The sequence below is a fragment of the Triturus cristatus genome, chromosome 4_1, assembly GCF_964204655.1.
Source record: "Triturus cristatus chromosome 4_1, aTriCri1.1, whole genome shotgun sequence".
NCBI classification, from domain to species: Eukaryota; Metazoa; Chordata; class Amphibia; order Caudata; family Salamandridae; genus Triturus; species Triturus cristatus.
The window spans coordinates 971,276,598-971,299,603 of NC_140585.1; the positions used below are offsets into that span (position 1 = coordinate 971,276,598).

Sequence of the window (23,006 nt, forward strand, 5' to 3'; positions counted from 1 at the left end):
GGTGGTCCCTATACAGGCACCACACACGTCACTTTCGGTGCTGACGACACCACTTGGAGCCCAACGACGCCATTTACTGGTGCGCATAAGTGAGGTAAGGACCCTGCAGCCAAAGTCTCTATCAGATGGATTCATTTAAAGGCTTTAGGCACGTCACTACAGAACAAATAAAATGTTCTAGGAAAGTTCCAAAAACAGACTGAATTCTCACACAAGAGAAGAAACGAGAAATAAGAAAGCGATAGATGAAGATAATATTGAGAACAAGCTGAAAGAGAACACTTGTTATAGATGTATTATACAGTCTTACACAGAAAATTCAAAACTAATACAAACATGAGCCTGATATGCTAGAGATATTGTTCTTGCCATGGCTTTTATGTTTCGTCTATTTTCACTGTTGCTACATCTATCAATTTACTTAATCAAGAATTATGGAATGTATCAAAGTAATTATATTTCACCAATTCTCTAAATATTCCTTGGAATACTATTTGTCATTATCTTGTAGGCATTACAGCACAATGCACATACACATTGGAAGAAAATACAACAATGTGAGATGTCCTGTACCATCGCTTATCATTCCTGTTTTTAAAAAGCCTTCCTCTTGACCCCTCTGTTCTGTCCAATTATTGACCCATCTCCCTGCTACCTCTACTGCTAAATTTGCTGCAAAACCAACAATTTCCTAAGAATCTTGAGGTCCATGTTCCTGTTAAATACCTTTCTGTTTGACTCCCACCCTACTTTGAGCACTGAGACCGAAGTAGTTGCAGCAACCAATGACATTAGATGCTGGGAGATCGGCTGCTCTCATTCGTTTAGACCTTTCCGCAGCTTTCAATATGGTCTCCCATGATAGCCTTCTGGACAGACTGGACACTTTTAGCATTAAGGGCACAGCCTACAACTGGTTCTCAACCTTTCTTCAAGGATACTCTCAAGCTGTGTAACTAATCTCCATTCTGAATTCAAGCCCATCACCATCTATGTGGAGCTCCATGCTTTTTAACATCTAATTGACCCCTCCCCCTCACTCCCCCCCCCCCCTCACCTCATCCGCCAGCTACTCTTAATTTCTTCTTTTGGCCTTTATTTTTTATGTATATGCAGACAACACCTACCTGAATCTCCATCTTGACTGAGTCCTTAATGATCTGCAGAATCATTTTAAGAAATATCTTTACTCCATGGCCAACCTGATTACTCTCTTAGGTTTCAAGTGGATAGGACGGAGAATCATTGTATTTGCCAATCCCTCTATTTGGCACTCCAATTTGTGGCCCGATTCCCTCGGCACTCCTCCAAAAGCCTCTTGAGGTAACATTTAATAGTAAACTTTCTTTTAAGGCTCACAACAAAAAACTTTCCTCTTCCTGTTTTTCTATACAAAAGGTTTTTATAACATGTTTTCACTACTCCCTAGTTTTTCAAGGACAACTATGGTTCTAGCACTCATCTCTAAACTGGACTATTGCAACACCTTGTTTATAGGTCTTCCCAGCTACCTTCTTTACAAGCTGCAACTTATTAAAAATGCAGCTGCGCCTTATCTTAGGGTTAAGCAGAAGAGTAAGTGTCACTTCCCATCTTCCTGCCCTTCATTAGCTTCACATACATAAACATTGTCTTTTCAAGGTCCTCTAAGTCTGTCATAACGCGCTACACAGTCTTCTCCCTTATAGTTACATGGTCCCTATTTTCTCTTTCTATACTCCTAGAAGAAGTGGTCGCTCTAATTCCCTGCATTTTGTCAGCATTCCCAAATTCAAGAAAACTTGCATTGAAGGTTGCTCTTTCTTGGTGGTCATTTGCAAGCATAAAATGCTCTCCCGCTGGTCATCTGTGCCATAAGGAGTCTTCTTACATTCCATAAACTCCTCAAAAATCATTTATTCTCCATATAACTCTAGTGCAGCTCTGTTCATTGGAACTGGGACACCTCATGTTTGGGGTATTTGTGCGCTTTATAAAAATCAAATCCTGTACAACTAATGAAGACTTTAGTATCTAATACATTAAGGAATACTTAAGAACATAGGTAGTGAAAACAAATGTTACATTTTTGTTTTTTAAAAAAAGCAAACACTGCATGAAAAATTAGGAGTCCTCCTCTCTCCTACACTAAACATACAGAGTTAAATTCCAGGCTGCCTCCATCCTTAACAACTTTCATTGATTTACTGGAGAATTTAAGTTTAGTGTTCTGCCACGTTCTGGCATTATCCACTTGTAGAGTCACAGTTTTGTCTGCCTCATATTTGCACGTAAACTGTATTCCAAGTTCAACCCAGCTTTCCTCCTTGCTTGCTCTCTACTGTGTGTGCAGCCTATATGAGTGAAGGAAAAGTAATTGGAGGATTAGCCTTTGACTCTGCTCAGCGGGGTTTCAGTTAGCAGGCTCAGTCCGCCTGCTTATAGTTGAAAGTTCAAAGAGGATACTGCAGCATTGTCTCCTACTCTGTGCAACCTTCTAAATCAGTAATCCTTGGGACCAAGCTGTTCTGTGGAAATTGACATCATAGTACCATAAAGTTAGGGACATTAATACTGATGGCTATAAAATAATAAAACGAGATATGTGATTTGAGCCTACCTTCTTGGTCTTGAGGCCACCTGCATGCCAGCCCTGGTTAACCAGTCACCACTCCTAAAATATAACCCTACGGTTTACCAAGGGACACTGAATCCCCATGTACCAACCATATTAATTAGACTGAGCCTATTAAGACCCAGCTAGAAGGGAAAAGGAAGAGCGAGCCCTTCCTTTTACTTTCCACAGATCATAGCCTCAAATCTAGGCAGCGTTGACACACCCTTTCTTCATTTTCAGATTTAAAAAATTGTGTTATTGAACTGGCAGATGTTCAATTCATAACAGTTTCAAATGATGACAGTAAATTCATGTAGCGGTCTCTGTGATATAAATGGACACTGTGGAGCAGAGGCAGTTTTCCCTCAGTGTTTTGAAACAACCACTGGATGACGTAACATGTCATACCTTCCCTACTTGTGCCGCCATTTATTTTCTGCATCTCATTTAAGAATTCAGGTTTTCTCTCCCTTTTCCCTCTCTACCCGCTCAACTGCTTTACAGAATAAATATTAGAGATGACAGTCCTTTTATAGACCATAACATTACTTATACATTTGTAGAACATTATTTACTAGATAACTAATATGCATTTATCTTAGCAAAAAAATTTCATTTTTAAACAACTGAATTTGGTCGTCCTTGTACTTACCTTTTTTAATAATTACATCATTGGCCTTGTCAAGAATGGAAGCCAATACCTCATATTTTTCCTAAGTTTGAGGGTCGGATTTAGAATTTGCAAATGCAGACTACTGGCCAAAAACAGTGGATGTGCCGTCTGCCCTATTAAGGGTACACAGATATCAATACACTTTACATAGGGCAGCTAGGACACCAGCTGCTAATGTCAGATGTCCTGCCTTTACCAAACTCGAAATCCATCCCTTATTGTCATTATTATTGTAATATTTTAAAGCAAACATTGACAACATGGATCGAACGGCAATTCTGCCAAAAAATAATTTTCAATAGTGTAGGAAAATAGTGTCCTTACCATTTCATCCATGTATGATACAAAGCACCAAAAGGCATCAACTTCATTTTCCATCACATACAAAACAGGGGAAAGCAAGTCACTCATTCCTTGGACATATCCTTGACCAAAGAAAGAAAAGTAATTTACTTGATTGGAAACGAACAGTACAATTGAAGAAAAATGTACAAACATTTTTTATTAACCACAAGGTGTTGTCTACATATCTATACATGTATTGTGTATTATCTACATCTAACAGATGAGTGATTTAAGTTGGATAATTCTATTTCCCTCATTGCTTATCACTTTATAAACACTTCCAGGCAATGAATAACCTGGGCAATACAACAAACCCCATAATATTCACAAAGTAGTTGTCCCATACAATGAGTCACATAATGAGCTAACCCCGCCTCTAGTACATGAATGTGTTTTACACGTGGACACCCATTAGGACAAAAAGTAAAGTGAGAAAAACACTTACCAAACATATTTATGTTCATGTACTGTTTAATGAGCACTTGAATTCCCACTGATGGGGAAAAGAACAGATGTAATGTGGTCATCCAGAACGTCACCCGGAAAACACACAGCTCTTAAATTTTTTTCTAAACAAAAGATGGGTATAGGCTCAACTGCCATTCAGAGTGCAATGACACTCAGGAAAGGAAGGAACAAAGGAGTGCTTTGCAAATGGCCGCAACCACGCAGGACGCTATGATCCAGTCGGACCCTGAAGAAGAGAAATCTGGGTCCTCCAGTGAAGGCCACTCATCGAACACTTGGCCCTCCAGACCGGAGTCCCTCGACCCCGTAGTGCCACGTGATGTCAGACTGCAGCCAAGCTCCTTTGAGCATTGTCAGACCTTAATGTTACCTTGTTACTGACTGTCCAGAGAATCTTCATCGACTGCTATTTCACCGCCTCCGGCTCCAACAAGTCTCGTCTCCAAGTGCCCTTCTCCCCTTTCCCTGCCCCTTTATCTCCTCCCCTCCCTACATCTCCCCTCCTTTCACTTTCCTCGTCAGACGCTATTCTTTGCTTGTTCTCTCCTGAGGTGCATACTTTGCTGTTGTTTCACTAACAATGTTTGTACTACATCCGCACCTTTAATATGGTAAAAAAGTGGCAGCTCACTGTTACCTCAAATAATCTCGATGACACTCTCCCATTTCTCATATGCAAGGTCCTGTTTTTATCTAAAACGAAAAACATTGTTTAAGAATTATTCAAGGTTATCCGGGCAAACTTCTCTGCGGATCATAGCTGGATCTATCAGCCTGAAAGCCTAGGGCCCTGGGCCAGAGCACACTTTGCCCAGGCCTTAAAAGCTTAAAACTTGCTCACGTAGGGACCTGGAGTTCCTGGGAGCTCTGCTTAACTAAGTCAGAGCAGGAGAAATTGGTAAGAGTAACTCGAATCTCAGAACTGTGACATGGATATAGAGAAATCGGGAATCTTCTTCCGTGCAGGCAGGGAGAGGACGGCTGTCATTCACAAGGCTTACCTGCACGGCTCAGCCCGGTGCAGCAGCCAGGAGACATGCCTGGGAAGGGAGCCGGGGAGCGGCATTTGGCAACTCTTTCTTATTAAAATGTCCTTCCCTTGCCGACTTAATTACATTTGGTGTATATTAGTCCTGCATGGTCATTACGCTCATGCACCGCTGGAGGATAACCGAGAGTGCTCTTTGCCACCTTGGAAATTCCAACGCACAGAATTGCTGACATTGCGCGTTCTCTTCGGTGGCGAAGAGATGTAACCAAGGCTCTCCCCACTGTTGAAAGAGACCTTTCACCACCTCCGGGGTGAAGACGCCATTCGTGATTCATCATGCACCTGAGGCAGAGTTTGTCCACCCTGGCGTTCAGTGAACATGCCAAGTGTTGAACCACCAGGGATGTGCCCTGATGTTCCAGCCATGTCCAGAGGCGAAGGGCCTCTTGACATAGGGTCCACGACCCCACCCTGCCTTGCTTGTTGCATGACCACATGGCGGTGGTGTTGTCCGTGAACACCTGCACTACTCTCCCCGGACACAGGGAAAGAATGCTTTGAGTGCAAGATGAATCGCCTAAAGCGCCAGAAGGTTGTTGTGGAGCCCAAACTCCGCCGGAGACTTGAGGCCTGTGATCTTCGCCTCCCCCATATGGCCACCCCATCCCAGAAGTGACGCATCGGTCATCACTGTGAACTCTGGTTGGGGAAGGGAGAGGGATCTGCCGTCGACCCAATCCTGGTTCGTTAGCCACCACTGCAATTGGTGTGCAGTGCACTCCGAGATCTGGACGCAATCGGACAGGTTCCCCTGAAGTTGTGCCCAATGAAACTTCAGTCCCACTGCAGAGCCCGCATATGCCATCTGGCATGGTCCACCAGCAGGATGCAGTTTGTCCTCAGGCCCAGTAGCCGGAGGGTCATCCTAACCGAAACCCGGGATAGAGGCAGAAAGATCAGAATCATAGTCCGAATATCCCGGACTTAATGTTCGGGAGGATAGATCCGAAACTTTGTCGTATGCAGAACTGCTCCGATGAAGAGGAGCTTCTGAGAGGGAGTCTGGTGTGACTTCGGCACGTCGATGGAGAACCCCAGCAAATGCAGGCGGTTGGCTGTAGTCTGGAGGTGGGAGACGACAGCCTGGGGCGTGCCCGCCTTCAACAGCCAGTCGTCGAGATAGGGGAAGACTGGAACCCCTGATCTGCGCGGATGAGCTGCGACCACCGCCATCACTTTCGTGAACACCCTAGGGGCACTGGTAAGGCCAAAGTGGAGCACAGTAAATTGAAGTACTCGTGGCCTACCGTGAACCTCGGTGGGCCGGCAGGGCGGGGATGTGAAAGTAAGCGTCCTGCAAGTCCAACACTACCATCCAGTCTCCAGGGTCGAGGGTAGACAGGACCTGAGCTAGCGTCAACATTTTGAACTTCTCCTTCCGGAGGAAGCGGTTGATGTCGCTGAGACCAAAGATAGGACGCAGGCCTTTGTCCTTCTTGGGCACCAGAAAGTAGTGGGAATAACAACCACGACCTACTTTTAGGACAGGAACTCGCTCGATGGCACCCTTGGCGAAGAGTGCCAAAACTTCCTGTTGGAGAAGGGCCAGATGATCCTCCGACATGCGATGGTACTGAGGTGGCATGGATGGAGGGGTAGTCTCGAAGGGGAGGGAGTAGCCCCTTCGGACTACATGCAAAACCCACCTGTCCGACATGATGGTGCGCCAGTGGGGGAGGTGATGGCAAATCCTGCCGCCCACTGGTGATTGGTGGCCATGAAAGATCGGACTAGGAGGTTGCGGCATAAGGGGCTGTGGTGGACTGGCCAGCCCCGGCCGCGAAGTGGCTGAACAGCTTGTACCGGCCTGTGGCTCTGGGCGGTACGTGGCGGGGCAACCCTTCCGTAGCCACAAAAGGGGCAAAAAGCAGACTGCATAGGTAAGGGGGTGGAGAGGCCCAAGGACCTGGACGCAGCCCGACAGTCCTTAAAGCGTTCCTGCGCGTTGTCTGCCGTGTCGCCGAATAGGCAACGGCCATCAAAGGGCATGTCCATAAGAGTGGATTGGACATCTCCTGAAAAACCAGTCGACCTCAACCAGGCGTAGCGTCGAAGGGCTACTGACGTGGAAATCGTCCTACCTAGTGAGTCGGCGGTATCCAGCCCACCGCGGATGGTAAACTTTGCTGCGTCTCTCCCTTCGGTAACTGCACGAGAGAGTACAGCTCGAGTCTCATCTGGGCACTGAGGCAGCACTTGCGCCACCGTATCCCACACAGAGTGGGTATAATGGCCCAACAGACATGCAGTGTTTACCTAACTGCAGTCCCAAGCTGGAGGAAGAAACTTCTTATTCCCAAGATGGTTCCGCTTTTTGGATTCCCTATCAGGTGGTGCGTTAGGGAATGCGCCTTTGGAGGTAGAAGCTTGGACCACCAAGCGCTCAGGGGTGGGGTGTTGGGAGAGGAAAGATGGGTCGCCCGAAGCCGGGCGGTGGTGTCCGACAATCATGCTATCCACAGGAGCCTCTGTGTTGGGTCTGGACCAAGTCCCCAAAATGATGCCAGTGAGGGCTTCATTAAACAGTAGCAGGGGCTCCGAAGAGGTGCTTCAACCGGTGGTGAGCTCTATCAGGAGGTTAGTCCTGACTGCCACCGTAGGTAGCTCGAGGAGGAGAGCCTCGGCCGCCCTACGCAACACCACGGCGTAAGACGCTCCCTTCTCCGTATCCATGGTAGGAGGAGACAACATGCCAAGGTCTGGTGAGGTATCCAGACCACTGGCTTCCCCAAGTTCCTCTCTCCAGGCCGGTTCATAGCCTAACTGGTCTGTTAGAGTCACCAGACCCCTCCCAGTCCTACTCGCCCTCTTCTGGCTGCCAATCTGGTCTAAAAGAGCCAGGGTAGAACAAGGGCACAAAAGTACCCGTCGGCGCCGGATTCGGCGTCAGTCGGCACCTGTCCGACTCCGTGTCTACATCGAGGTGGAGGCCGGGGTCGACGTCGGCTGGGGACACAGCCGACGCCGGTTGCGGACGTGGTGCCGGTAGAATCAGCACCGGGGGAGGTGTCACAAGGTTAACCGGCGCCGATCCGGATGCAGGCCTGGATCCAAGGGGACCCTGCTGCACCAGGGCCGAAGCCGCCGGCATCGAAGGCCCAGGGCCCCCAGTCGAGTCCGGGAGCCCAAAGGCGCGCTGGCAGAGTGTGGCTGCCCAAAGATGGCATGCATCACTTCGTAAAATTGACGAATGATGGGCAGGGGTCGCTCCAGGGTCCTGGGAAGGGAGGTAAGGCCAGAGTTGACCTTTCAGGCTCTGCACGCCGAGCCACGGGAGGGGCACCACCCGCTGCCCTCGTCGCGTCAGCCAACGGACGGGTGAAGTGGAAGAGCGACGATGCTTCTTCGACTTCTTCTTGTGCTTCGACTTACCTGACCCCAAGTGCGAAGACTTGGAAGATGAATGATGATGGTGGCTCCGCGACTGGTCTCTCAACCTCCCACGCGACCGGGACCTTGAATGGTGCAGAGCCGACAGCCGAGCCTCGAGAAGCTTTCGGACCGCTGCCGCAAAGTCTTTGGATTCATGGTCCGGCAGTTGGAGCACGACTTGGGGTCGTGGTCGCGCTCCAGGCAGAGTAGGCAAACGCGGTGCGGATCCGTCACCAACATCAGTCGGTGACAGTAACCGCAAGCCTTGCACGTGCCTGACGTGCACCAGGAGACAAAGACCACAAAAACGGTGTCGACAAAAAAGTCAGTCAAAAAGTTACTGGAGGTACTGCTCTTTCTGGATCTGCACTGGCTGGCACGGAAAATGAAAGAACTGACGTCAGCGAGCAAGGGTGGCTTCTAAGTAGCTACAGCGAAGTCATCCCGGCGACCACAACAAACGCGGAGCCGACCAACTGCCACCTTTCGACGCACAGGGGTACTGCTGATGAAAAGTTTCTGGATCCAGTCTGATGCCTGGGGTAATTCTAAGGTAAGAAATCTATTCTAAGGTAAGGGATCTATAACTGTTTCTTTCAGATGCTGATATATTACACATGCTGTGGTCCTGTCCATCGCTTTATCAGTACTGGCACAGTGCCACTTCCCAATTAGTACATTGTGTGAGATGTCCTTCATTACATACCTAGAAAACCTGTATACTGGGTTTGCACCGCTGCGACTAACATCATATGGCCACTGAGCAGGTCCTCAACCTAGGTCATATACCCACCAAACGCCTCATCAAATGCAAATGGAAGTCCTCTACCCCTCCTCTGCTTATTGCTTTGGAACATTCCATTGTTGCTTGGGCTCAGGAGGAAAGGGATGCCCTTCACAAGGAGGACACATTGTGACTATGCAAGTACCTCGTGGCGTCCTTTTGGGATACCATATTAGCAGACTTCCAAGCTGCTGTTCATCCTCCGGAGGGCTCCCCTACTTGATTTACAGATGCTGCTGTGGATATTGGTTCCCACAATACCAGTCTATGAAGTGTCCCCCTGCCTGTTCTGTGCCACCCACTTATCTTCACACTTTGGTTTTTCCACCACATGCTGGGTCTCTTGCAAATTCTAAATGTGTTCTATGGATGGGTGCGTCTCTGTTGATGGTTGTGTTGGTTGTAAATATTCTATCTGTTTTGATCTGTCTACAACCTGCTCAAGATATCGCCTGAGAGATCCACTTTGAAACTGCATACAAACTTTCTATGAAGAGCTAGTTCTTTTCGGTCACAGGCTCTGTGCACCGCAAATGTCATCATAGCACACTTTGTCACCTCATTGGTTTGTCTTTACTTATCTGTTACTATCGCAATTTATTTGTGATGATGTACATCTGTGGACATTGCTATATCTGCAATGTATACTTGGAAATTAATTTTTTTTAATAATCAGATTTAAACAAAAAAATTTGACTTAGGAAAGGAAGGATTGCCAAGTGCTCAGTACTGTGGATATATCTAGCTCAAACATGAGCATATTACAGTGATGCCTCATGGCCACTGTCAAACATTCTCTGTAAAAGGTAGTAAAAAGTTGCCATTTCTCGTTTCTTTTTCAATGAGGCTGGTTTACTTCTCTAATACATACGAGTAAATTGCTCTCAAAGTAGAGAATACTATTTCGCCCATTATCTATTTCTTCTGCTATCCACAGCGGAATAACAATGTTTGGAAGAGAAATCTGTGATACCTGGGGAGTAACCAGCAGGTATTTTCCGACTGTTCGAGGAGCATTTCCCTTGGTGCACAGATCAATAGACAAATAGACAAATAACTTACGTTGAAAATGTCAAGTATCTGAGAATTGTGCAGTGTGATATCTGGGGTACACCAGATCAATGATGCAGTAAGGCTCATACAATAACTTACTGGCTGTTGATCACATCGCTTTTAGTGTTCTTACTGGGCCATTCCATTGAAGTCACTTCCTGGCCTATATATGCTGGGTTATTCCTATTTCAATATAAGCAGTGAAAATGAGTTCATAAATTACACATTGTGTTGCCAGGTTTATAGGTCCTCTTTCTCTTTAGGTCTTGGACCTTCAAAATTAGTTGTCCCTATGAAGTTTCTAAAGGATTTTATCTAGTAATTTCATGGAGATTTCTCATGAAGTGCTTTGATATATTTAATGGATAATTTGATTAACTCCTGGCTTGTGTTTAGCTTTAGATTCCTAAGAGTGCTGGTTGTGTTGAGGCCTAAACAGAGTCAACTTAACTTACTCCTTATTAGCACTCTGCAAAAAATTATTTTTCTACAACCTAACAGTATAACACTGTATTACAATACAGATTTTGGATGCCTGACCGAAAAAAGTGTCTTACCAACAATTATAAAGTGAAATGGGCAAAATGCATGAAGATAATATTACGTAAAGTGACTTGGTAGAATAGTTGCTGTATTGTTACCCTAAAGAGGCATCAACACATCTCTCACCTACATAAAACTTTTCAGGAGATGCCAGTAATTTTCAAAATGTTTTCAGTCACTGGTGTGTTCATTTTAAGTTTTTATCTATGTATTTTGTCTTCAAATCCTATACATTCAATTGAACTAATGACAGCTACTAAATCCCCTTGGCCAGTGGTTCTTAATCTGTGGTCTGTGGACCCCTGCGTGTCAACGACGTCTACTCCAGGGGTCCGCAACTGTTTAAAAAAATGTAATAATGGCAAACTAGCAAAATATATATAACTGAAAATGTTTTGCCTTTTTACTTGAAAGTTTTAAAATGCAATGTAAATAAGAAAGGATTCGAGATTGGAAGCTTACAATGAAGTTAGTATTATTATCTTTATTAGTGGGAGCAGCTCTAGCACAGCAATTGGAATCGAGTATGGACAATAGCCGTACTTTAAACAGCACTTAAGATCTGACAAAAAGAGAGCATGCACTATGAGCAAAAAAGAGAAAGTGCTGTTCTAGAGCTTAGTATATTAATTCAAGTTTTAAAAATACAACTACATTTTGAAATGCTCCAACCTACCCATTAAAATTTCACATTTTCTTGTCAATTAAATACAATATTTAATAGGTTGTGTATTTGTTTGATGTATACTTATTTCTATATATTTTTGTAATATTTTGAGGTTCAAAGCTAAATTGGTTCAGTAGGTCCCCAGAGTCCAGTAATGATTTGGTGAGGTCGAAAAGAAGTCAAAAGGTAACAAACTGCTGCCCTAGTCAGTTTGTTTACTGCTCTGTGAAGAAGACATCTGAAATTTTAAAAACAGATGAACTGAGCCACCCAAATAACAAGGATTGGCAAAGTCAATAGGTTTTGCCTATGAAAGAGCTAATGCCTTTGCCAATGTCTTATAGCCATGTTTTACAGCAGCGTAGAGTAGAGTGGAAAGGAGTGGCATGGCGTAGACTGGTGTGGAGTGGCAAATAGTGGGGTGGTGTAGAGTGGCTTGGAGTGGTGTAGAGCAGAGTGAATGGGCGCAGCGTAGAGTGGAGTGGCGTAGAGTGGAGTGGCATAGAGTAGAGTAGAATGGCATAGAATGGAGTGGAATGGCGTAGAGTAAAATGCTGTAAAGTGCAGTGGTGTAGAGTGGATTGGCTTACAGCAGAGTATATAGTGGCATAGAGTAGGGTTGATCAGAGTAATGTAGAGTGTAATGGGGTATACTAGAGTGGCATGGTATAGAGTGGCATAGTGTGGCTTGGAGTGGAGTAGAGTAAAATGGCCTGAAGTGGCACAAAGTGGCGTTGAGTAGAGTGGCATGGTGTGGACTGGCTTACAGTAGAGTAGAGTGGTGTAAAGTGCAGTAGTGTAGAGTGGATTGGCTTAGAGTAGAGTGGGGTATATGTGAGAAAGTGTCTCTTTATATACTGTTCCTTAATAGGTACAGGGTGTACAGAGTCCACAGTCCCCCAGGGTTTGACCGAGGTTAAAGTTAGATATAACCTTACTCTCTAAAGTGGTAGCTTGGTCGAGCAGTAAGGCAGTATCAGAGGACAGTGTAAAGAATTTGTTGTACACACTCAGTCAGCAGATGGTCTCACACACTCAATAACTGAACTCTAGGCCAATGGTTTATATATAAAAAATATATGCTTGTTTTATTTTAGAACCAACACTTGGGTTTAACCCCTTGAGTGCCCATGACGAGATGGTCTCGTCATGGGCCGCGGTTGCGCTGTGCCCATGACGAGACTATCTCGTCATGAGCCCCGCCCGCTAATGAAACGCCCGGCAAAGGGCGTGGAAAGGGCGGGGCACTCAAGGGGTTAAAATATACTTTCTCAGAATGAGATGTTTCATATAAATACTTTTGCAATATGCAATTGACTTTTGTGAACAGTTACAAGTGGTTGCAATAGGCAACTCTATTTTAAACACAACAATGCATTGAGCTCAATAGAAAATTCAAGTTATTTGCAACAGATTACTTTAGATTACTTTTGGAATTCCAGAACTGGATCCTAGATTCAGTCCTGGGTCAGTACTCAGAATCAAGTGATGAAAGTCGACTTAATTACTGTAATGATTTTTAAACAATATTTAGCTATTTTAACCCCTTCAGCGAGGCGCGGATTTCCGCGCCACGCTGAAGATTCCGTGCGCGGGCGGGGCCATGACGGAACGGTTCCGTCATAAGCACAGCCCAACCGACATGCATGACGGAACCGTTCCGTCAAGCGCGTCGAAGGGGTTAAAAGTTGACACTTAGAAAATATTTCAAAGAAAACAGTCAATGATTCCCTATGGAAGAAAATTCAACTTGCAGGTACAGTATGTTCTCGTTACTTTTGTAATCCAGTACTGCGTGCCAAGACTCAGTACTGGGACCTTTATCCAAAAGAGGTAAGTAATTACGTTTTCAGATATTATACGATTTTTGAAGAATATTTAAAGATTGCAGAAATAGACACTTAGAAGAAATTTCACAGAAAAACAGTCAATGATTTCCTATGGAAGAAAATTGGGTTACGGATAAGTACAGTTGTAGGTATTTTTCAGAGTCAGTGCTGGGCCCCAAGATCCAGCACTGGGAGCTCACCTATGAGCAGGTGAGTAATTTCGTTTTTGTTACTCGGCTGATTTTTGGTGAATATTTTAAGATTTGAAAAGTCCACACTTAGAAGAAATTTCAGGAAAAAGCCAGTCAATGTTACCCTATGAGAAAAATAGAGTTATCGGTTTAAGGGTAAGTACTCGACTGGCAGAGTTGAGGTTCTGGGCATAGACTCCGGGGTCCCCCAGAGTCAGGTAGGTACAATTGGTTAACCCTCAGCGACTCTAGAGCGGCCGGGAGCAGAGAGAGTTAGGCCCAGTGTTATCCTATGAGGGATAGGGGGGCCTTGGTTGGTGGCTGCTGACTGGCAAGCCACGCGGCTGTGGGAGCTGGGCTCCTGGTCACTTACTCAGGGCCAGTGGGGAAGTAGGTAGGTGTAGAGTTTTCACTGCCAGGGCCACTCGGGCGGCTGGGTGCAGAGTGCTTTTGAGCCTTCGGGCGCTCAATTGATTTCAATGGGAAATCTCCGGTTTAGAAAAAGACTGCAAGCTCGGGGAAGAGGACTCTTCACGTGCCACCACCACTTCGAGAGGTAAGTTGGGTAGTTGGAGGATAGGTAGGTACCCCGGGATTGGGCACAGGGGGCCGCGGGGCGCCGCGTGCCAGGGGTGCCTTTTGGTGTCGGGAAATCTTACCCTCTGTTGATCGCGGTAGGGGAGGCACCTTGTTCTTAGGCTGCAAGCTTCTTCAGGAGTGTCGAGGGAGGTCCTTGGGTGCCGGACTCGGGGTCATAGTCGCCGTGGGGTCGTCCTCGGGGTCTTTGTTCACTCCGGCACTGGCCAGGCTTGGAGTGTGCTGGGTTCGCGGTTCCGGGCTGCTGCCAGGGATTAGAGGTAGGTTTTGAGTAGAGCCTCTACTCATGGGAGTCCCAGGGGCTTAGAGCCAAAAAGGTAGCCAGGTCCTCCGGGGTTGGTGAGGTTGCTGGCCACAAAAGATGCCGGGTTGGAGCAGGAGCAGGTTCGAGGTTTGACAGGCCGGTAGGGCTGGGGCCAAAGCAGTTGGTGCCTTCCTCTTTTTAGCAGCTGCAGGGCAGGTCTTCTTTCTTCTTGCTCTTTGTAGTTTTGGATCTGGAATCTGGGGAAGGAAGGTTCAGGGTGCCCCTAAATACTAGATTTAGGGGCGTTACAGGTAGGTAAGGGCAGGGGCCAATGGGTCCCTGTCCTGGGGTGGGTACACCCCCTATCCTGCCTCTCTCCTGTGGGAGGGGGGCAGGAGCCTAGTCCTGATTGGGCAGGGCTTCCCATCTTCAAGATGGCGAGAGCCCAGAGATGTGCTTCACCTCGCCTCCCCCACCTGAGGGGTGGGGTTGGCAGGCTGGCACATCCCCTGTCCTTATTTGGGGTTTCCGGCCAAGCTTCCCGCCAGAGTGGGGGGTTGCAGTGGCCTGGGGAAGGTCACAGAGGCGGCATGCCTTTGAAGCTTCCCCCTGCCCATCCTGGGGGAGGAGATTTAGCACCTTGCCCAGGATGTGCATTGTTGCAGACCCAGGAGAGCAGGGGCTCTCCTACCCAGGGGTCCAGAAACATGTCTGCTGTGTGGCCGCCCAGGCAGCCTCAGAACAGACGTGGATTGTAGGTTTAGGTTTCAGGGGGCCTCTCTAAGATGCCCTCTGTGGTGCCTTGTACATTAAAAAACACACAGGCATCAGTGTGGATTTAATGTGCTGAGCAGTTTGATACCAAACTTCTCAGTCTTCAGTGCTGCCATTATGGTGCTGTGGAGTTCGTGTTTGACAAGCTCCCAGCACCATATACTCTTAGCTGGCAGCACTGCACTTACAGGACCCAAGAATGGACCTGGGTACTGTAGGGGCACAGGGCTCCTGCCTATGTGCCCACACCACTGGCATAGGGCACCCAGCTACAGAGGTGGCTGATGTATGCCAGGGCAGTGTAGGTTGTGGGCATGGCACACAGGGATGTGTGCCCTGTCGACTCTCTGTTTTGTCTTGTATCCAGACACTCAGCCTGCAATAGCAGTGTGTGTGTGTTAGGGTACAGGGCCTCTAAGGGTGGCACAATGAGTGCTGCAGCCCATAGAGGCCTTCCCTGGTCACAAGGCCCTGGGTACCTAGGGTACCATTTACCAGGGGCTGACATGTGGCCAGGGTTTGCCAATTTGGGTTTTGGCTGTTAGGCAGTTTTTAGGGAAGGAACACAGGCCCTGGGCACCTGATTGGCAGGAGCCCAGGGCACAACAAGGAAAAGTGCATCAGCTATTAGGCAAAAGGGGGGGGGAGGTTACTGCAACAGAAACCCACTTTCTTACAGTATACTAGAGTGGTGTGGAGTGGCGTAGAGTGGAGTGGTGTGGAAGTGTAGAGTGGAGTTAAATGGTGCAGAGTGGTGTGGCACACAGTGGCATGGAGTGGCATACAGTGAAGTGGCACAGAGTAGATTGGACTGCACAGAGTAGAGTGGAGTGCCACAGAGTAGAACAGAGTGGCATGGCATGGTAGAGTGGAGTAGAGTGGCGTAGAGTAGAGTAGAGTGGCGTGGAGTAGAGTAGAGTGGCGTGGAGTAGAGTAGAGTGGCGTGGAGTAGAGTAGAGTGGCGTGGAGTAGAGTAGAGTGGCGTGGAGTAGAGTAGAGTGGCGTGGAGTAGAGTAGAGTGGCGTGGAGTAGAGTGGCGTGGAGTAGAGTGGCGTGGAGTAGAGTGGCGTGGAGTAGAGTGGCGTGGAGTAGAGTGGCGTGGAGTAGAGTGGCGTGGAGTAGAGTGGCGTGGAGTAGAGTGGCGTGGAGTAGAGTGGCGTGGAGTAGAGTGGCGTGGAGTAGAGTGGCGTGGAGTAGAGTGGCGTGGAGTAGAGTGGCGTGGAGTAGAGTGGCGTGGAGTAGAGTGGCGTGGAGTAGAGTCGCGTGGAGTAGAGTGGCGTGGAGTAGAGTGGCGTGGAGTAGAGTGGCGTGGAGTAGAGTGGCGTGGAGTAGAGTGGCGTGGAGTAAAGTAGAGTCGCGTGGAGTAGAGTGGAGTAAAGTAGAGTGGCGTGGAGTAGAGTGGCGTGGAGTAAAGTAGAGTCGCGTGGAGTAGAGTGGAGTAAAGTAGAGCGGCGTGGAGTAGAGCGGCGTGGAGTAGAGCGGCGTGGAGTAGAGCGGCGTGGAGTAGAGCGGCGTGGAGTAGAGCGGCGTGGAGTAGAGCGGCGTGGAGTAGAGCGGCGTGGAGTAGAGCGGCGTGGAGTAGAGCGGCGTGGAGTAGAGCGGCGTGGAGTAGAGCGGCGTGGAGTAGAGCGGCGTGGAGTAGAGCGGCGTGGAGTAGAGCGGCGTGGAGTAGAGCGGCGTGGAGTAGAGTGGAGTAGAGTAGAGCGGCGTGGAGTAGAGCGGCGTGGAGTAGAGCGGCGTGGAGTAGAGCGGCGTGGAGTAGAGCGGCGTGGAGTAGAGCGGCGTGGAGTAGAGCGGCGTGGAGTAGAGCGGCGTGGAGTAGAGCGGCGTGGAGTAGAGCGGCGTGGAGTAGAGCGGCGTGGAGTAGAGCGGCGTGGAGTAGAGCGGCGTGGAGTAGAGCGGCGTGGAGTAGAGCGGCGTGGAGTAGAGCGGCGTGGAGTAGAGCGGCGTGGAGTAGAGCGGCGTGGAGTAGAGCGGCGTGGAGTAGAGCGGCGTGGAGTAGAGCGGCGTGGAGTAGAGCGGCGTGGAGTAGAGCGGCGTGGAGTAGAGCGGCGTGGAGTAGAGCGGCGTGGAGTAGAGCGGCGTGGAGTAGAGCGGCGTGGAGTAGAGCGGCGTGGAGTAGAGTGGCGTGGAGTAGAGTGGCGTGGAGTAGAGTGGCGTGGAGTAGAGTGGCGTGGAGTAGAGTGGCGTGGAGTAGAGTGGCGTGGAGTAGAGTGGCGTGGAGTAGAGTGGCGTGGAGTAGAGTGGCGTGGAGTAGAGTGGCGTGGAGTAGAGTGGCGTGGAGTAGAGTGGCGTGGAGTAGAGTGGCGTGGAGTAGAGTGGCGTGGAGTAGAGTGGCGTGGAGTAGAGTGGCGTGGAGTAGAGTGGCGTGGAGTAGAGTGGCGTGGAGTAGAGTGGCGTGGAGTAGAGTGGCGTGGAGTAGAGTGGCGTGGAGTAGAGTGGCGTGCAGTAGAGTGGCGTGCAGTAGAGTGGCGTGGAGTAGAGTGGCGTGCAGTAGAGTGGCGTGCAGTAGAGTGGCGTGCAGTAGAGTGGCGTGCAGTAGAGTGGCGTGCAGTAGAGTGGCGTGGAGTAGAGTGGCGTGGAGTAGAGTGGCGTGGAGTAGAGTGGCGTGGAGTAGAGTGGCGTGGAGTAGAGTGGCGTGGAGTAGAGTGGCGTGGAGTAGAGTGGCGTGGAGTAGAGTGGCGTGGAGTAGAGTGGCGTGGAGTGGAGTGGCGTGGAGTAGAGTGGCGTGGAGTAGAGTGGCGTGGAGTAGAGTGGCGTGGAGTAGAGTGGCGTGGAGTAGAGTGGCGTGGAGTAGAGTGGCGTGGAGTAGAGTGGCGTGGAGTAGAGTGGCGTGGAGTAGAGTGGCGTGGAGTAGAGTGGCGTGGAGTAGAGTGGCGTGGAGTAGAGTGGCGTGGAGTAGAGTGGCGTGGAGTAGAGTGGCGTGGAGTAGAGTGGCGTGGAGTAGAGTGGCGTGGAGTAGAGTGGCGTGGAGTAGAGTGGCGTGGAGTAGAGTGGCGTGGAGTAGAGTGGCGTGGAGTAGAGTGGCGTGGAGTAGAGTGGCGTGGAGTAGAGTGGCGTGGAGTAGAGTGGCGTGGAGTAGAGTGGCGTGGAGTAGAGTGGCGTGGAGTAGAGTGGCGTGGAGTAGAGTGGCGTGAAGTAGAGTGGCGTGGAGTAGAGTGGCGTGGAGTAGAGTGGCGTGGAGTAGAGTGGCGTGGAGTAGAGTGGCGTGGAGTAGAGTGGCGTGGAGTAGAGTGGCGTGGAGTAGAGTGGCGTGGAGTAGAGTGGCGTGGAGTAGAGTGGCGTGGAGTAGAGTGGCGTGGAGTAGAGTGGCGTGGAGTAGAGTGGCGTGGAGTAGAGTGGCATGGAGTAGAGTAGAGTGGCGTGGAGTAGAGTAGAGTAGAGTGGCGTGGAGTAGAGTAGAGTAGAGTAGAGTGGCGTGGAGTAGAGTAGAGTGGCGTGGAGTAGAGTAGAGTGGCGTGGAGTGGCGTGGCGTAGAGTGGCGTGGCGTAGAGTAGAGTAGAGTAGAGTGGCGTGGAGTAGAGTAGAGTGGCGTGGAGTAGAGTAGAGTGGCGTGGAGTGGCGTGGCGTAGAGTGGCGTGGCGTAGAGTAGAGTAAAGTAGAGCGGCGTGGAGTAGAGCGGCGTGGAGTAGAATGGCGTAGAGTGGCATGGCGTAGAGTGGCATGGCGTAGAGTAGAGCGGCGTAGAGTAGAGCGGCGTAGAGTAGAGCGGCGTAGAGTAGAGCGGCGTAGAGTAGAGCGGCGTAGAGTAGAGCGGCGTAGAGTAGAGCGGCGTAGAGTAGAGCGGCGTAGAGTAGAGCGGCGTAGAGTAGAGCGGCGTAGAGTAGAGCGGCGTAGAGTAGAGCGGCGTGGAGCAGAGCGGCGTGGAGCAGAGTAGAGCGGCGTGGAGCAGAGTAGAGCGGCGTGGAGCAGAGTAGAGCGGCGTGGAGCAGAGTAGAGCGGCGTGGAGCAGAGTAGAGCGGCGTGGAGCAGAGTAGAGCGGCGTGGAGCAGAGTAGAGCGGCGTGGAGCAGAGTAGAGCGGCGTGGAGCAGAGTAGAGCGGCGTGGAGCAGAGTAGAGCGGCGTGGAGCAGAGTAGAGCGGCGTGGAGTACAGTAGAGCGGCGTGGAGTAGAGTAGAGCGGCGTGGAGTACAGTAGAGCGGCGTGGAGTAGAGTAGAGCGGCGTGGAGTAGAGTAGAGCGGCGTAGAGTAGAGTAGAGTACAGTACAGTAGAGCGGCGTGGAGTAGAGTAGAGCGGCGTGGAGTAGAGTAGAGTAGAGTAGAGTAGAGTAGAGTAGAGTAGAGTAGAGTAGAGTAGAGTAGAGTAGAGTAGAGCGGCGTAGAGTAGAGCGGCGTGGAGTAGAGTAGAGCGGCGTAGAGTAGAGTACAGTACAGTAGAGCGGCGTGGAGTAGAGTAGAGTAGAGTAGAGTAGAGTAGAGTAGAGTAGAGTAGAGTAGAGTAGAGCGGCGTAGAGTAGAGCGGCGTGGAGTAGAGTAGAGTGGCGTAGAGTAGAGTGGCGTAGAGTAGAGTGGCGTAGAGTAGAGCGGCGTAGAGTAGAGCGGCGTAGAGTAGAGCGGCGTAGAGTAGAGCGGCGTAGAGTAGAGCGGCGTAGAGTAGAGCGGCGTAGAGTAGAGCGGCGTAGAGTAGAGCGGCGTAGAGTAGAGCGGCGTAGAGTAGAGCGGCGTAGAGTAGAGCGGCGTAGAGTAGAGCGGCGTAGAGTAGAGCGGCGTAGAGTAGAGCGGCGTAGAGTAGAGCGGCGTAGAGTAGAGCGGCGTAGAGTAGAGCGGCGTGGAGTAGAGCGGCGTGGAGTAGAGCGGCGTGGAGTAGAGTAGAGCGGCGTGGAGTAGAGTAGAGCGGCGTGGAGTAGAGTAGAGCGGCGTGGAGTAGAGTAGAGCGGCGTGGAGTAGAGTAGAGCGGCGTGGAGTAGAGTAGAGCGGCGTGGAGTAGAGTAGAGCGGCGTGGAGTAGAGTAGAGCGGCGTGGAGTAGAGTAGAGCGGCGTAGAGTAGAGTAGAGTACAGTACAGTAGAGCGGCGTGGAGTAGAGTAGAGCGGCGTGGAGTAGAGTAGAGCGGCGTGGAGTAGAGTAGAGTAGAGTAGAGTAGAGTAGAGTAGAGTAGAGTAGAGTAGAGTAGAGTAGAGCGGCGTAGAGTAGAGTAGAGTAGAGTACAGTAGAGCGGCGTGGAGTAGAGTAGAGTAGAGTAGAGTAGAGTAGAGTAGAGTAGAGTAGAGTAGAGTAGAGTAGAGTAGAGTAGAGTAGAGTAGAGCGGCGTAGAGTAGAGCGGCGTAGAGTAGAGTGGCGTGGAGTAGAGTAGAGCGGCGTGGAGTAGAGTAGAGCGGCGTAGAGTAGAGCGGCGTAGAGTAGAGCGGCGTAGAGTAGAGCGGCGTAGAGTAGAGCGGCGTAGAGTAGAGCGGCGTAGAGTAGAGCGGCGTAGAGTAGAGCGGCGTAGAGTAGAGCGGCGTAGAGTAGAGCGGCGTAGAGTAGAGCGGCGTAGAGTAGAGCGGCGTAGAGTAGAGCGGCGTGGAGTAGAGCGGCGTGGAGTAGAGCGGCGTGGAGTAGAGTAGAGCGGCGTGGAGTAGAGTAGAGCGGCGTGGAGTAGAGTAGAGCGGCGTGGAGTAGAGTAGAGCGGCGTGGAGTAGAGTAGAGCGGCGTGGAGTAGAGTAGAGCGGCGTGGAGTAGAGTAGAGCGGCGTGGAGTAGAGTAGAGCGGCGTGGAGTAGAGTAGAGCGGCGTGGAGTAGAGTAGAGCAGCGTGGAGTAGAGTAGAGCGGCGTGGAGTAGAGTAGAGCGGCGTGGAGTAGAGTAGAGCGGCGTGGAGTAGAGCGGCGTAGAGTAGAGCGGCGTGGAGTAGAGTAGAGCGACGTGGAGTAGAGTTGTTGCAGGGATTTTGCTTTTGCACAGAACTATGCGCAGGAGACCAGGACCTCAGAATTGTGGTGTACCAGAAAACTCCCCTCAGAACCCAGAACCCCTTATCCGACTAGCTTAGTATCCCATTCGTTAACCTAGATCTAGCTAGGTGGTCCCAATGTATAGACAAACCAGAACAAGCGACTTAGATATTTCTCAGGAGTGGTGGGAATCCGAAATACCTGTTCATACTTATTTGTTAGTCCACAACATAATAATACAGACACGGTATAGTTTAAAGAGTTTATTTTATAAACCTCGCGTCCTAAGATGCAGTACTTTGGCTAACACTAGCAGACTTACAGTACAGATCAGAACCATAAGCATTATTACAATACCATATAAAATGAAAGGAGCAATCATACTATTAATGACAGTGGTATACGGCCACACTCCTTTCACTATAATCTAATACATTATTATTAGACTATTAGAAGGTCTCTTAGGCTAAAAGGGGGGACCCCATACCGTATAGATCAGCTTAGTAGAATCACATCAAAGGATCAGCTCTCACAGCATGCAACAGCTCTTCTGTTCGAATTAATGTAAAACCAAACTGTTCTGCAATATTAAAGACGCTTGTCCTTCAGATATTGGCAGCTGTATGCATGATATGTCTAACAAGTGGTACGATCAATCTAAACACAACACTCTGTACCTTCTAGTGACCCAGACGCGTTCTTTGCATGATGTACAGACCAAGGGCACATTTCACGGTTAAGAATGTGAAACAACAGTTTGTTATCCTGTAAGGCAAAGTCGAGTCAGCATTTCTAAAATGAATAACACATAACAACAGTGTCGTGTGCAGCGCAGCAGAAACGACAAGCTTGCTTGCTAAAAATGATCTCGTTTATGCTAACTTAGTGTTGTAAATAGGGCGTGGCTTAATCCATCTCACAGAGTAGAGCGGTGTGGAGCAGAGCGGCGTGGAGTAGAGTAGAGCGGCGTGGAGTAGAGCGGCGTGGAGTAGAGTAGAGCGGCGTGGAGTAGAGTAGAGCGGCGTGGAGCAGAGTAGAGCGGCGTGGAGCAGAGTAGAGCGGCGTGGAGCAGAGTAGAGCGGCGTGGAGCAGAGTAGAGCGGCGTGGAGCAGAGTAGAGCGGCGTGGAGCAGAGTAGAGCAGCGTGGAGCAGAGTAGAGCGGCGTGGAGCAGAGTAGAGCGGCGTGGAGCAGAGTAGAGCGGCGTGGAGCAGAGTAGAGCGGCGTGGAGCAGAGTAGAGCGGCGTGGAGCAGAGTAGAGCGGCGTGGAGCAGAGTAGAGCGGCGTGGAGCAGAGTAGAGCGGCGTGGAGCAGAGTAGAGCGGCGTGGAGCAGAGTAGAGCGGCGTGGAGCAGAGTAGAGCGGCGTGGAGTACAGTAGAGCGGCGTGGAGTAGAGTAGAGCGGCGTGGAGTAGAGTAGAGCGGCGTGGAGTAGAGTAGAGTGGCGTGGAGTAGAGTGGAGCGGCATGGAGCAGAGCGGCATGGAGCAGAGCGGCGCGGAGCAGAGCGGAGCAGCGCGGCACGGAGCAGCACGGAGTGGAGCGGCACGGAGTGGAGCGGCACGAAGTGGAGCGGCATGAAGTGGAGCGGCATGGAGCGGAGCGGCATGGAGCGGAGCGGCATGAAGTGGAGCGGCGTGGAGTGGAGTGGAGCGGCGTGGAGTGGGGTAGGCTCAAGTGGGGTAGAGGAACAAGTTACTTACCTTCGGTAACGCTTTTTCTGGTGGATACAGTATCTGCCTGTGGATTCCTCACCTCGTGAATATCCCCTGCGCCAGACACATTCGGAAACTTTTGTAACTCTCCACGCCGACGAGGACGACGTCACAGAGGCACGGCTCCGGTCGCAGCTCCGCTGACGTCACTGGATCCATAAGGAGACCTCGTCGGCATGATGACGTCAGTTCCGCCTTTTTTGTCCGTGCCTTCGAGGCACACGGTAGGACTGACAGCAAT

The 23,006-nt window shown here is 49.9% G+C and overlaps 1 protein-coding gene across 3 annotated transcripts in view; it reads right to left on the minus strand.

Moving 5' to 3' along the window:
* Positions 1-23,006, minus strand: part of TBC1D15 (TBC1 domain family member 15) — a 611,295-nt gene that overhangs the window by 211,290 nt on the left and 376,999 nt on the right. For all 3 annotated transcript variants that reach the window (XM_085653851.1, XM_085653849.1, XM_085653850.1), the window contains one exon: positions 3,594-3,694. In XM_085653851.1, the coding sequence (XP_085509977.1) occupies positions 3,594-3,694 (101 nt within the window). The remainder of the gene's footprint in view (positions 1-3,593; positions 3,695-23,006) is intronic.